The sequence below is a fragment of the Ruditapes philippinarum genome, unplaced genomic scaffold (genome assembly GCF_026571515.1).
Source record: "Ruditapes philippinarum isolate M1 unplaced genomic scaffold, ASM2657151v2 ctg506_1_1_1_1, whole genome shotgun sequence".
Lineage (NCBI taxonomy): Eukaryota > Metazoa > Mollusca > Bivalvia > Venerida > Veneridae > Ruditapes > Ruditapes philippinarum.
Genome location: NW_026862393.1, coordinates 696,279 through 712,137, shown reverse-complemented (window position 1 = coordinate 712,137; position 15,859 = coordinate 696,279). Strand labels below are relative to the sequence as shown.

The 15,859-nt window shown below is 33.0% G+C and overlaps 2 protein-coding genes across 2 annotated transcripts; both read left to right on the top strand.

The window, feature by feature from the left end:
* Nucleotides 1–407: 407 nt before the first annotated feature.
* On the top strand, nucleotides 408–13,164 carry LOC132718964 (uncharacterized). The gene is made up of 2 exons (XM_060702678.1): nucleotides 408–487; nucleotides 12,249–13,164. The coding sequence occupies exons 1-2, from the start codon at nucleotides 408–410 to the stop codon at nucleotides 13,162–13,164; spliced, it is 996 nt and encodes a 331-aa protein (XP_060558661.1).
* A 1,863-nt stretch (nucleotides 13,165–15,027) lies between these two features.
* LOC132718963 (uncharacterized) lies at nucleotides 15,028–15,534 on the top strand. The gene has a single exon (XM_060702677.1). It carries the CDS (start codon nucleotides 15,028–15,030, stop codon nucleotides 15,532–15,534), a length of 507 nt encoding a protein of 168 aa, XP_060558660.1.
* The last annotated feature ends 325 nt before the right edge of the window (nucleotides 15,535–15,859 follow it).

The window sequence follows — 15,859 nt, the reverse complement described above, 5'->3', positions numbered from 1 at the left end:
AATAGACGTTTAAAGGTATTTCTATTTTTAGCTTTAGCGGCCCCTAAAAGGGGCTAATTGAATTAATATGAGCAAACTTGATAACAGACTTCCCAAGAATGCTACAGACAAAGTTTGGTGATCATCCATCAATTAATTCTGTGGAAGATGTGTAAAGGTATTTCTATTTTTAGCTATGCTATAGAGATCCCTAAAAGCGGCCAATCAAATTAATATGAGCAAACTTGATAACAGACAACCTACGAATGCTACAGACAAAAGTTTGGTGCCCCATGTTCTACTTAGAATATATGTTAAAAGACGAGAACAAAGATCAATAGGGCAAAGTCAACGTTCACAGACTGGGGCATAATTCTGTCAAAATGCTTGATACAGTAACCTCTTTTTGTGTACAGCTTTGGAGCACGATGGTTAGGAAGTGTGCAAAGTTTCAAATCCAGATGTCCATAGACTTTGAAAGTATTAAAGGTGGTACGCAAGCTATAACGTAAGTAGTTACGCGGAAGATCTTTCCCTATTTGAATAGTCGAGCTAAAAATGCACCCGAAATTTCTCCACTTAAGACACCTTGCCGCTACGGCTTGGTAAATTGAGGCACTTCCTTTTCTCTTTTCTCGTGGCGTGTTGTTTACAGTCTAATTGGTTTCATATTGGTGAAATACAACGGAGAAAATATTTGACCTTGGCAAAGAAATTACAGTTTTTTTCGGACATTGACCATACAGTATATCGACTAAACACTTCAATGACATTTCGCTGCCAATGTATCATTAAGATTTACGTTGATTGGTCTGCTCTGACGTTGATTGGTCTGCTCTGGTGGCATCTTTCTAAATGATGAAATGTGCTTCGATGGCTCTAAGACTACAAGTACAAATTGTTGCTGCAATGCAGCAATGAGAAGCTCCGCGCAAAAAAAAAATGCGCTCATTTACAGATACCTTACCAAATTATTCCTACGCACAGGTCATGTTATATATCAGATTAAGACTTTTAAGTACTATTGTAGATTTTTCCGAATGTTTTGTAAAAATTTTTTTGCATAATTATACTTATCTTATGCACTGTCCATAATTAAAAAGAGGGAAAAGATATTTAAAATAAAAAAAATGCTTTCACTGATGCCTACCTGGTAAGGAAAGTAATTCCATTGAATGCAAACAAGACTTACAAGACTTGTAAATGTTATGTGACATGACTGTACTATGTTCTGTTTGTGTCACTCCTGTAGTCAGTAACATAAGATGATAAAAATATCAAAGTCTGTTGTTTTTTTTTTATTATTATAATTGTAACAAATATACAAATAGTAAACAAAAGAGACTAATATTATAATATACTAATATAACATGCATTTTTTTTCATGTCAAATTAAAAAAATGGTTTCTTTTCAATACTGAAAGTAGAAACACACTCTGGAATGAAAAAAATAATGGGATGATTTTCAAAAAGACCAAATTCAGGAATGTTTTGTTTGTTATACACGCGTTACATGGTGATACAGTATTTATTAATATTATAGAAGACTGTTACAGGTATGAGAAAATTCACTAACATCATGTTCGTGCGAGTCAAAGATATAGAAGCTATTTGACATTGGTGATATATATAAAAAAGATCTTTTGTTAATTGATTTATTTAGAGATCAATATACTTTATTGTTGAATTGCTTTAAAAACCGTTCATAAAAAGCATTACATTTCATGTTCAAAATGCAGATCAAATCAATGATGCTATCTATCTATAGCCTATAGCTTAATGAGGATCAATCGCTCGTAAGGCCACAAAATACAGGTTTTCGCTGTGGCATACCCTTCGCAGGATGAGCTATTTTTTATGAACGCGCACAGTCACGGACAGGTCGCGTCACGACAAAAATGCCTCGAACGAAAATTAAATACTTTATCGATTTCGAAAGAAAATACTTCAAAAAGCTCACCAAAATTAGTGTTGGAGAACCCATAAGTTTATGAATGCATCAATGACAGATTAGAACAACAACTCTGGTCTTCGGTTGCTAAAGAGATGTTATTTCAAAAACCTAACTGGTATTCGATCTTTTTCCTTTAACCTAATTCTTTGATGTTACAAACTGGTTTTGATATTTTGAATGAAAATTAAATTCATTTCTTACAATTAATTATTTCTCTGTTCGCTATACTATAAGATAATAACTTACATATGGAATAATACTCGACCGCGGGGTCTCGTACATTGGAATAGCGGCCTAATGCACAAAGTGGTGTGCCTGTATCACTGTCGCCAATGAAATGTTACTTTATATACTAAAGTTTAATTATTTCAAAACAACCAATATATCAACATGTTATTATCAAACATTTAATTTCATAAATATAAATTAAGAATAATTATCAAAAGCAAATTATTAAAGTTTTATTCATGAAATCTCTTTATATTGACAAATTCAATCATTAATAGTATACTTTGATATGCTGTGTGTAAATTAATTCAAAATGTAACAAATTATAATTTCATGTACTACTAAAAAAAGGGAAAATAACAAATGTATAACCTAAATGTCAAAATCAGAACATTTAGAGCTATTTATAGCTTATCGAATTCATGTACAGCAGAACTGCTTACCTGTTCTGATTCATTAATATGACATGTTGCGAATCACCGAAGGGGAAACCAATATAGAAATCGAAAGGAGTTCTTGAATGCGGATTTACTTTTAGCGGTAAATCGAAAGGATTAAATGATCAAATCCGGGCCCATGGACAAAAAAAAAAGTAAACACAAATAGCTCCGCGCCTGTGGGCGCGGAGCAATAAAACAAATTATAATTTTATAATTGACATCTATGTAGTATTTTAAAGTTAAGAACTTTTTCTTTTGCTGCTATTTTTTTAATGACAAATGCTAAATGTTAAATATATAAATATAAAGTCGCTTTTTTTCATTTTGTTTTTGCCTAGTAAAACAGAAAGGAAAAAAAGAAAATCATCCTAATTTACACATGTTATATGGGCGGAACTAAATCATTTTTTTAAAAATCAGAAATTTTTTTAAAAAGCAAAAGGAAAGAAAATCTAAAAAACAAATTCCCCGGAAGCATTATCACAAAAAAATTACGTAAAATTTTCAGCCCCGGTTTGTTTGGTGCAACACCCCCTCCGCCCCCTACCCCGGTTACGTACTCTTTTCTAAAATTAATAGCTGTCATCAATGCCCCCCAATGACCTAAAAAATATAACAACCAAAAAGGGAAGTAACGGAAAACAAAACAAAGACCCTTTTTATATCTTTTCTAGAGTTTTTCCCGGACAACGTTTAAAGTGTAAAAATGAACAAAGGCTTAGGGCAAAAACTCCAAAATTAGGCACGGCAGAGATATGGTTCTTGTGCAATTCAAATTTACCTATTGAGATCTATCTACCTACAATGTTTCATGTTGATATCTCTTACAGTTTCAGAGTAATGTCCCGGACAAGAAAGTGGACGGACGGACAAAGCGGCGACTATATGTTCATCCTTTGGAAGTATTTTGATTAAGGCAGTATACCGCCTCTAGCAGTTCACGTATTGGGATCATTAAAGATACATCGCAATTGTTTATCATGAATAACAGGTAGTGATTCCGTCGAATCTAAATCAAATGTAAGTCCGAAATGGTTCCTTACAAAGTATTTCAGTAGTCTTAAATGATACCCATACTTGCATATTTGTAAAACGAATTGTAGCATTATACTCTGTGGAATAAGTATGCTCTTTATTGGATCATAATAATTCAATACAAAGATCTACATTATTATAAAAAGATAAACATTCACATATGTAATACACCGAGACCCAAAACTAACTTGGTTTTACGGCGCACCAACATAGTTCAGGTCATATAGCTCTGAAACAGAGACGATTTTGACCCGTTTGTTTTCTTTGAGTTCCTTGTCAGTAACGAGTTTTTTGTCAGTAACAAATTATTTCATTTAGTGATTGGGCCCGCCCCCTCTCTGCCTTTGGGCCCTGTCCGTTTTTTTTGAGGGCCCCCTGGCTCCCTTGCCACTTTCTTGTTGCTAGTTTTTTGGGTTGTGGGGGGATTGAAAGCCACCTTTCCTTTTGATCTTTTTATTATATTTTGACCAGCCTCGGGCCTCGGGTGTTACAAATTTCAAAGCAACGCCCCAATTATTTGAAACCAATTAGTGAGATGCTCACATCTTAAAAGCTATCAAACATTACTGTAAGCCGATATTTCCGACTTTCAGGAGACGATACTCCGCTCTGAATACAATGTAATAAAACAATCACATTTAAGCATTTCAAATGTTACGATCTTGTACAGTTTGTAACAGAACATTTGCCTGAGTTTCAACAATTACTGAAAGAAAATAAACTTTTAACTTAGTAATACATATGTAACTAACTTATTTTATAAACTTGTAATATAGAATAGAAAGGCCTTCTGATTTTGTTTGGTGTTATATTGACCAGTAATTTGACAGTACGCCGCAAAGCCGTAGTAAAGAAAAGAAAACCAATAGTTTTGACAAAAGCAAGATGTTTACAAGTTTAAACATGACTTTGACATTAAAATGATGTTAATGTCAAGATCAAGTCATTGATTTTTGCTAAAAAGACCGCCTCCGTGGTCGAGGGGTTAAGAGTCGATGACTTCTATCTTGGGTGGGTTCGATCCCTGGGAGATGCTTTGGTAGTTTAACGCAGACTTATGTTATTGATTCTGAACAGGAGGGATAATAAACAAAGTTGAAATTCCCTCATGCCACCTAGCACCGACTTGAGCTAAAAACCAAATTTGTTGTATAATTTAAATTCTACATAAATGAGACTACCTATTTGCCAAACCATAGAGAGAAATAGAATCCCTACAGAAAGAAAAATCTGGACAAAATGTGATTCAGAAGTGAAAGTCCAAAACGCAAAAATTGAAAATGTTGCAGACTCGGTAGACAAGTCAATGATTTATTCAGTAAATAAAGGCCATCGGCCCAAAATTCATATCAAACAAAATGTAATGTTTAACATCTTTAAGTTGTACCGTAAGTCATGACAAATTTTTATTAGTCCCCTACCGGTTTAACCGGAGGGGACTTTAGGTTTACCCTCTGTCCGTCTGTCTGTCGTCCGTCTGTCTGTCTGTCAGTCCGTCCGTCCACAAAACTGGATCCCGCGATAACGCAAAAAGTACTGAAAATATTTTTATGAAACTTGATATATGGATAGATGGCAGTATGGAGATTATGCACATCTTTTTCTTTTCTTCCTATGTTGAAAATTCTGGTTGCTATGGCAACAAATAGTCTGAAAATATGGCAAATTTAACACATAAACTGGATCCAGTGATAACTCAAAAAGTACTGAAAATATTTTTATGAAACATAAAATATAGGTAGTTGGCAGTCTGCAGATTATGCACATCTTTTTCTTTTCTTCCTATGTTGAAAATTCTGGTTGCTATGGCAACAAATAGCCTGGATTTCAAGATTTCTGATATAATTTTTTCAGCTTTTTCACTATAAGTTCTTTATTTCTTAAGGTGTTTACTTCTAACTTTAAATATAAGTTTCTGGTTATCAACCACATCATATGTGACAAGGTTTACAACTCTAGCACAAAAATTATCAGTATTACCTCCCTTGAACTTAGAATTTTTATGAAAAAAAATGTTGTCTTTTTTAAATAACTTCTTTATTTCCTAATGTATCTACTTCAAACTTCATATATATGTTTCTTATTATCACTCAACATTTTTGAGAAGGTTAAATACTCTAGCAAGACTATTTCCAGAATTATGTCCCCCTTGAACTTAGATTTTTTTCGAGAAATTGCTATTTTTTACTCCAACTTCTTCATTCCTTATATGATTTACTTTAAAATCCCACATCGTAATAATATGACAAGGTTGTATAAACATAATTGCCTTACTAGGCAGGGAAACTTAACACATTACTGTGAAATAGACAAACTTAGAACTCAAAAGATTTAAGTTCATTCATGTCATTCATTCACTGGTAAAATTGAAACCAGAATGTTGCTGGGGTTCTAACCGGTAGGGGACTTATGGATTGCATGGATTGCTTGCAATACTATGATAATTGCTTGTTGCATTTTAATTATCTATTGTGCTGTAGATATCATAAGGTGGGAAATTTAGCGAAAATTTTTTTGATTACATAATTATCGTTTGATGAAAGTAATTCATAATAGTTATCTTATTCAGTTCCGGAATTATACCAATTTAGTAAATGGGTCCGTTTTAATTTATATTATTTCACACATTACATGTCCTTCTCCTTTCACCGCCCTTATGTCCACTCCAGGTTTTGGTTTGGTGCCCTACTTGGGTGTGTCGGGGTCTGCGTCCTGTGAACGTTGCCTTTGCCTTGTTGTCTTTTCTAATTACTACATATTTGCTACAATGACAAAAGAATGAAATTCACCGTCAGAAAATAAAAAAGCGACCCTTGACAATATCTAAAAAGAAATATGGAGATTGATTAGATTTTGTAGCCACAAGAAAACAACAAACACCAATAAACCAAATTATCAGCAATAGAGAAATCTAAAATTTCATGCATGAATCTGTAACAATATATTCAAAGTAATGGGCTCAATCTCAGCTTTCTTAACTGATATAGTCTTTAATCTATGTTAACCTTTAAAAGACAAATTTAAAAAGTACATGTTAATATGATCAATATAATAATCTAAACACAAATGCAAGGTTTTAATACCGCTCACATTATTCTTAATACTCTCCACTAAAACGAAAGATCTGCTCAAAATTTGAGCGTACAATTGAAGAGGGTAAATAACGCAAAATAAAAAAAATCCCCACTTAAGGAGAAGATTTTTATTAGTCCCTTCTGCAAAGGCGGAAGTGTTGGAATGTCTAAGATCTTGCATTCTGAAGTTACCAATTACGGAGAAATTTAAAAAGACCAACAGGAACCTTAACATCTATCAAAGAAGAAGTGTTTGGGACACACTTAAAAGACACTGCTTTAAACTTAGAATCTAAATGCCATCTACTTAAACAATCTGCAATACGATGATCAGTACCTGCAAGTGGAGAAGCCCTTAACTGAAACTCATGCACTGCAGCTATGGAACATATCTCCCTCAAACAATGCTGTAAAAAAGAACTCATGGATTTAACCGTATTGATAACAACTTATCACAAAACAATGACCACTTTCTTCCTGCGCAAATCAGGACTCCAAAGTTTCAATGAAACTAACAAGAATTACTCAATGACTGATCTAATATAAAACCTGGGAATAAAGCATGAAAATATTTAGAACCACAAATACCTCTGCAATCAGTTAATTAGTACTCAGAACTAATACCACTATCGGCTTGGAACTCCTCTCCATAATCAATTGAGAAGATTCAATTACAAATGGGTAAAATTCAGTCCACCATAACAAATCTTTCTGAGTATCATGACACTCTCTTAACAAATTCAAAAAACGGTTAACAAAAACACAAATCCATCTTACACTTTCTGCCAAACAATTTCTGTATGTCTTTTAAAGATGCAGTATCTCGATTTAACCATGAAGAAACTTAATCCCTAATTATACCCCCGCACAACGAATTTTTAAGGAGGGTATACTGGAATCAGCTTGTCCGTCCGGTCGTCCGTTTTTCCTTGTCCGCCCAATAACTTGAGATTCCTTTGGCCCACAGTCTTCATATTTGGCATGGAGGTTAGTCATGATTAGTAGATGACCCCTATTGAGGTCACTGGGTCAAAGGTCAATGTCACAGGGGCATTGACTAAAAAAAACCTTGTCCGTCCAATAACTTGAGATTCCCACAGTCTTCACATGTGGCATGGAGGTTAGACATGATTAGTAGATGACCCTTATTGATTTTGGGGTCAAAGGTCAAGGTCACAGGGGCCTTGACTTTAAAAAGCTTGTCCACCCAATAACTTGAGATTCCTTTGGCCCACAGTCTTCATATTTGGCATGGAGGTTAATCATGATTATTTTCTCAAGCCTCTCTTCTGTAACCTACATTGTCATAGAACAACTGTCAAACAAAACTACAAATATCATAACCTGAGATGGAGCACAAGTTTTATCAACAGCCTCAGTTCCACTTATATTAAACATTTCACGTAAAAAATTGAACGCAAAAGTAGCTTTTGTTCATTTTCTACCCTGCTAAATCATCCAAATAATTCAAACAAGATAAATCCACATTCCACGTCGTTTGTTACCCTTTGACAAATATATGCTGGGGAGCATAACCCCATTGCTCAACCGTATCAAAAAGATATGATTTTTCCTAGAAATACCAACCACATTGTAACTAGAAGGACATATACTAAACCTTTACTATTGATTAAAGGTACAAAATCATTAATTTTTGGGAAAACCAACTCAACCTTGTTTCTAAGATAATGATCTTCGGGAACAAAGGTATTTACACCAGTACCATTCTTAGGATAACTTAAATCCATAGTCACTCTGTGTTCATTTAAAAAATTTCAAATTTGAAAAAGCGTCTATTTGCAAACGTGTCTGAAAAAACTGTAACTAGAATGGCACCACACCCTCTATCTAATATAAACACTGGAATAGTAATACAATTTAACCTTTAACCTGTCATAATACCATTTAACCTATTACCTAATAATAACAATCAATCAAAAAGGCTGTTATATTCCATAATTAAAAGATTAATGCTTCAAATAAACTGGCCAAATGTGCCTAACGTGTTATCAACAAGTTTTAAATGTCTTATGTCTTTATATGTAAACAGATATGTACGGATTATCAAATTTTGGTCAAATATTGTTAACAGTAATAATGTTATAGTTAGATACTTATATACATCAATGTTAAATGATAGTAATAGAGGAAAAAATAACTGGTTGTCTAATGTGAAATCATTGTTAGATAATGCAGGTTTGTCATATATATGGTATAATCTAAGTATTTATAACCTTAAAAATGTACATTTATTATTTAAGCAAATTCTTATTGATCAATTCATCCAGTCATGGTATCATAATGTAACAACTAGCCCGAGCCTAGGCACATATAGACTTTTTAAGACGTCATTTGATTACTCACTGTATCTTGATAAAATTCCTAAGAAATTTAGGATTGCTTTTACAAAATTAAGATTGTCTTCACACCAACTTAGAATAGAAACTGGACGGTATGGTAATTGTAGAACTGAACGTAGTGAGAGATATTGTCTTATTTGTAATTCACGTGATATAGAAGACGAATTTCATTTTGTTAGCTCGACTATTCGAAGAATATGAGAGCTATTGTAGTCGCCCCGGCGTCGGCGTCGGCGTCCGCGTCGGCGTCTGCGTTGGTTAAAGTTTTTTGTAAAGTCAAATATCTCAATTATTACTTGAGATATTCAATTGAAACTTACAATACTTATTTATAGTAACAAGGCACATCAGATTGACAAGTTGGATAACTCTGCCTACAATATTGACAGAATTATGCCCCTTTTTAACTTAGAAATTTTGGTTAAAGTTTTTTGTAAAGTCAAATATCTCAATCAATGCTTGAGATATTCAATTGAAACTTTCAATACTTATTTAAAGTAACAAGGTACATCAGATTGACAAGTTGGATAACTCTGCCTACAATATTGACAGAATTATGCCCCTTTTTAACTTAGAAATTTTGGTTAAAGTTTTTTGTAAAGTCAAATATCTCAATTATTGCTTGAGATATTCAATTGAAACTTACAATACTTATTTATAGTAACAAGGTGCATCAGATTGACCAGTTGGATAACTCTGCCTACAATATTAACAGAATTATGACCCTTTGGAACTTAGAAATTTTGGTTAAAGTTTTTTTGTAAAGTCAAATATCTCAATTATTGCTTGAGATATTCAATTGAAATTTAAAATACTTTTTTATAGTAACAATGTACATCAGTTTGCAAAATGCATAACTCTGCCTGCAATATTTGCAGAATTATTCACCCCTTTGAAACTTAGAAATTTTGGTTAAAGATTAAAGGTCTTCAAAGATATTTACTTGAAACTTTACACATGCACTTAGGGTCATAATTGGAGGGTCATAATTGTATGTCACTGACCAAGTTCCATAACTCTATCTTGCATTAAGGCTGATTCATATCCCCTTTTCTACTTAGTCTCTTGGTTAATGTTTACATGCAAGTTTTACATATCTCAATAACTATTAAAGATATTTATTAAAAACTTCACATATGCATTTAGGGTCATAATTGTAGGTCACTGACAAAGATCCATAATTCTATCTTGCATTTAGGCTGATTTTTCTCCCCTTTTTCAACTTAGAAATTCATGGTTAAGTTTTTCTTGTAAGTTGTTATCTCAATAACTACTGAAGGGTTTGTAACTTTTTTGGGACAATTTTATGCATTCATAATAATAAAGCAGTGATTTACTTGATAAAACATCTTAATAACAAGCCTTTGTATCTTTTCTGTCAAATTTATTTATTCATAGGTAATTAGTATTATTATACTCAATAAAACACCCTTGTGACATTACCTTCCGAATAGTCAAGCCAATACTGTATAATTAGACTCTCTCTTAGGCTATAACATGAATTTATAAAAAAAAATTAGCCCTTTTGTGAACTTAAAAAATTAAACAATATAAAGGCTCTTTTACTATCAAGCACTTAGAATAGTCGAGCGTGCTGTCCTACAGACAGCTCTTGTTTGTATTTGTAATGCTTATATGGATATACGTAAACCATACTTAAAGAAATATTATTATAATAGACCTAGTGTCCATAAATTCGTTGAACTAATGCAGAATACCAACAGCAACATGCAACTTAAATTATGTAAATATATATATGAAGCGTTTGAAATACGTCAGGGTATTGTTAATATGATATCTGAATAAGCTTATTACTGTATATACCAAAAATATACTAATTGTCCGTGTTATAATTCAATAATTTCATGAAACTTTTGACTGATTTTGACTGTTATTTAGCTGTAAGTCATTAAATATACAAAATCTCCATTAGTTCAACCTCCTTGTTTTCTCGATTCCATTTTCTTTCATGTTTTGACTATATGTATCATATTTCCGCTAAAAATATAATTGTCTGTAAATTTGTGTCATGTTGACATGTTATATTGTATCATTGTATATATGTGTTGTGTAGCAAGAAACGTCATGTTTACGTTACCAAATAAAATATTTTGAATCTTGAATCTTACGGGTAAATGTGTTGTCAAGATTAAACTTTTAACAAAGCAAAATGTCAATCATAACAAAATTATTTATCCTTATAGTGACACAAAATCCACTTACCTTGATTGGGACAAAGGTGAACTCTTTCACAGTTAACCGTAGATCTTTTGTTAACTGGTAAATGGTTGATATCAATTTGTTGCACGATGTACACTTTTTCCGATTCTACTCCATAATACTTTCAAGTTTGTATAATAATTCATTCTATTGATTTATTCCTTTGGCGTTTGAAAAAGAAAGCTAACATGTGTTTAAATACACAATATTATTTAAGTTGATTCGTATTTTAATAGTTACAATAAATTCAGACAATTTTAGTTATTTAAGTAATAGGTAGCAGAATTTTCTTATGTGTAAAATGACTCACGAAGACGTTGACAATTACCGCGTCAAGCCACTGCTTCAAAAGAAAAAAAAATATATATATAATATAACAGATTAGGTTAGTGTTAATTATTAACAAAATTAAATTGTTCAAGAGATGATCCTCCTTGTCGCAAAGAGCGAGTTTATGAACTTTGTTATATTTTGTTATATTTTTACGGAAGGGAGCAGGCTGCTCCCAATGGAGTATATTAACAATTGATGGGAGCAATATTATTAAATATTTTCATGTATTTCCTGATTTTCATCTTTTTCGATATTTTCAAGCTAATTTTCCCGCTTAAATATTTACTATAAAAGGTGTTCACTTTTTCGATTTTGAGGGACTGATTTGAGATTTACTATGCTGTGATGTATAAAAATTAATGCCATTGTGAACTTAAAGTTAAAAAGTATTTGGAATTATAATAAATAAAGGAAAATAAAAGGTATGAATATTACAGTTGTTTTCAAGTTATTTATTCAACATTAAACATCCGATGTAATGGGGATAAAAGTTAAAATAGTTTAAAGGTTTAAAAGTTGTTATTATATCTTCACTACATTGATTGGCGCCGGAACCCGGGAACGAACCAGGGACCTTTGAATTGTTTGGCATTGTCGCTGATTATTCCTTTCTTTTGTGTCTAAGAAGATTCGTAGCAGTAAGAGGAACACCAAAGGAAATAATCAGCGACAATGCCAAACAATTCAAATTGTCTAATCAAACTATTAGATTGATATTGGCGAAAACATTGCAAGAAGCAGATGTACAAAATTATGCATCCACTGAGGGTATTAAATGGACCTTCATAGTAGAACTGGCGCCCTGGATGGGAGGTGTATATGAAAGATTAGTTGGAATTGTAAAGCGTGCATTGAGGAAAGCTCTAGGAAAGAAATTGTTATTGATGGATCAAATAAGCACTGTCGTTAAAGAGATAGAAGCTGTAGTCAACAGGAGACTTCTAGTGTATGTTGGCGAAGACATAAAGTCATCAATAACTTTAACACCAGGTCATTTTCTCTGCTTAAATCCGAAAACTGGAATACCAAATCTTGATTATGATTACAGCGATCCAGAATTTAAACCATATGAAAGTTCTGCCGAGAGGTTATTACAACTATGGAAAAAAGGAGAACGACTCCTGAATAAATTTTGGATCTTATGGCGAGATGAATATTTGCTTAGTTTACGAGAGAGATCACAGAACAAAATTAAATCTGTAAAAGTGCAATCATCCGAATCACCTAACTTAGGAGATATAGTTATAATAAAAGATGATCTTCCACGAGGTCAGTGGAAACTAGCAAAAATAATAAATTTACGCACAAGTAGGGATGGACAAGTTCGGTCTGCTGAATTAGAAACCTCAGTTGGACAAATTTTGAGACGGCCTCTTAATTTGCTTTACCCTATTGAAATGTCAGAGTCAAAAATTAGGGATCCAGATATTAAAAGAAATTCACACCAACAAGAGACAGAAGCAAAGGATTGTCAATTCAAAACATTAAGGCCTATGCGTAAAGCTGCGGAGAAAGCTAGACAAATGTTCCAAAATATGTGATAATTCAACATCTTTTGGCGGAAGCGTCGCATATGCGCGAAATAACTTTAAGTAATGTAAAAAAAAAATTAACATATGCTGCAAACATATTGAAAACATAAAAAATGTATAAAGATTGCTGTATATTTGAATGAATTTTATGCGTAAAATGTATAAAAGCAACCACAATGACGTGTGAGTATTTTTTTTTTGGTCTACTCGTTTAAATTTTACATCTACGAGCATATACAGACTTTATGTACATATTTTGAGAAACTGTTTATTATTTAACAGCCCCGCATAGATAGCAAAATCCGTTATCTAAACTATTGTAAACGGGAGCAAAGAGTTTGTGTAACCAATACCGTGAAATCATGTGATCGGCGGGAGCAAAGATATAGAGAAATAAATGGCGGGAAATTTGCACGGGTTTTGCGAGATTTTTGTGCGCTATAGCCACATGCTTAGTATTCATTGTTTGCTCAGTTTTCAATCGAGAAACACATTCTGTCTTGCTGAAAAATGTATTTTTGTGACACTTGTCAAGCAATATTTACTTTAAAAAGGAATTTGACTCGTCATATTTCAGAAAAACATTTGTATCATAATTATTGGCATTGTGCTATAGAAGGATGTGAAACAAAGTACACAAGGCGTTACAATCTTGTGAACCATCTGGAGAAAACGCATAGTTTATCAAGGGTACAGGCACTTCAAACGGCGCTAAGGTGTAATTCTTCAATGCCCGATAAAGATGGTTACGTAGATATAAATGAAGATGATGATGCAATAGTAAAAATCCTTGCTGAAATTGAAACTGCTGCTCAACCTAACAAAGAAATACAAAATAAAATCATCGACCAATTCGACTTAGACTTATTCCAAGAGCAGCAACCCCACACTGACAATCTTGATTTGGAAGTAATCTCTTCAGTAAGTGACAACACTCTAAGTATGGAATATCATGATGATAAAATGGAGGCTGTAGATGTAAATAACAATGCCGATGACAAGGAAGAAAGTTATTGCAGTGCTCCTGAAGATGGTGTTGGTGTTGGCAGTTGTGATTCTGATCAAAGGGACTCTTATGTTGATGACAGGGAATCCGATACCAGTGCTAATAATTATGATGATGATACAGATGGACTGAACAGTAGGTAAGAAAGTGACAATGAAGATATTTTGGATTATAATGATGATCTTGAAGAAACTGAAATTGGAAGTACCGCTGATGCTGATGAAATATATGAACATATAGATGAAATGTATGATGCTGATGATAGTGAATCTCATGATGTTATTATTTGTAGTTACGTTGATGACCAGGAGCTACATGACGGAACTGTGGAGTAACCATTTGATAGGATAACGGAGATCTTCAAATTAACATTTAAAAGAGACACAATCCTTGACAACAGTGGCAATATAATAGACCATTCAGGGTCAGTAGAAACAGATTATTTCAAGTAAACGAATATGTAAATATGTGAACAGATTGACATTATACCGTTGTCATATTCCCAGGTGGGAGTGTCGCAAAGAGCGAGTTTATGAACTTTGTTATATTTTGTTATATTTTTACGGAAGGGAGCAGGCTGCTCCCAATGGAGTATATTAACAATTGATGGGAGCAATATTATTAAATATTTTCATGTATTTCAAGTATTTCCTGATTTTCATGTTTTTCGATATTTTCATGCTAATTTTCCCGCTTAAATATTTACTATAAAAGGTTTTCACTTTTTCGATTGTGAGGGACTGATTTGAGATTTACTATGCTGTGATGTATAAAAATTAATGCCATTGTGAACTTAAAGTTAAAAAGTATTTGGAATTATAATAAATAAAGGAAAATAAAAGGTATGAATATTACATGATGATAAAATGGAGGCTGTAGATGTAAATAACAATGCCGATGACAAGGAAGAAAGTTATTGCAGTGCTCCTGAAGATGGTGTTGGTGTTGGCAGTTGTGATTCTGATCAAAGGGACTCTTATGTTGATGACAGGGAATCCGATACTAGTGCTTATAATTATGATGATGATACAGATGGACTAAACAGTAGGCAAGAAAGTGACAATGAAGATATTTTGGATTATAATGATGATCTTGAAGAAACTGAAAATGGAAGTACCGCTGATGCTGATGAAATATATGAGCATATGGATGAAATGTATGATGCTGATGATAATGAATCTGATGATGTTATTATTTGTAGTGATGTTGATGACCAGGAGCTACATGACGGAACTGTGGAGTTACCATTTGATAGGATAACGGAAATCTTCGTATTAACATTTAAAAGAGACACAATCCTTGACAACAGTGGCAATATAATAGACCAATCAGGATCAGTGGAAACAGGTTATTTCAAGTATACGAATATGTAAATATGTGAACAGATTGACATTATACCGTTGTCATATTCCCAGGTGGGAGTGTCGCAAAGAGCGAGTTTATGAACTTTGTTATATTTTGTTATATTTTTACGGAAGGGAGCAGGCTGCTCCCAATGGAGTATATTAACAATTGATGGGAGCAATATTATTAAATATTTTCATGTATTTCAAGTATTTCCTGATTTTCATGTTTTTCGATATTTTCATGCTAATTTTCCCGCTTAAATATTTACTATAAAAGGTTTTCACTTTTTCGATTGTGAGGGACTGATTTGAGATTTACTATGCTGTGATGTATAAAAATTAATGCCATTGT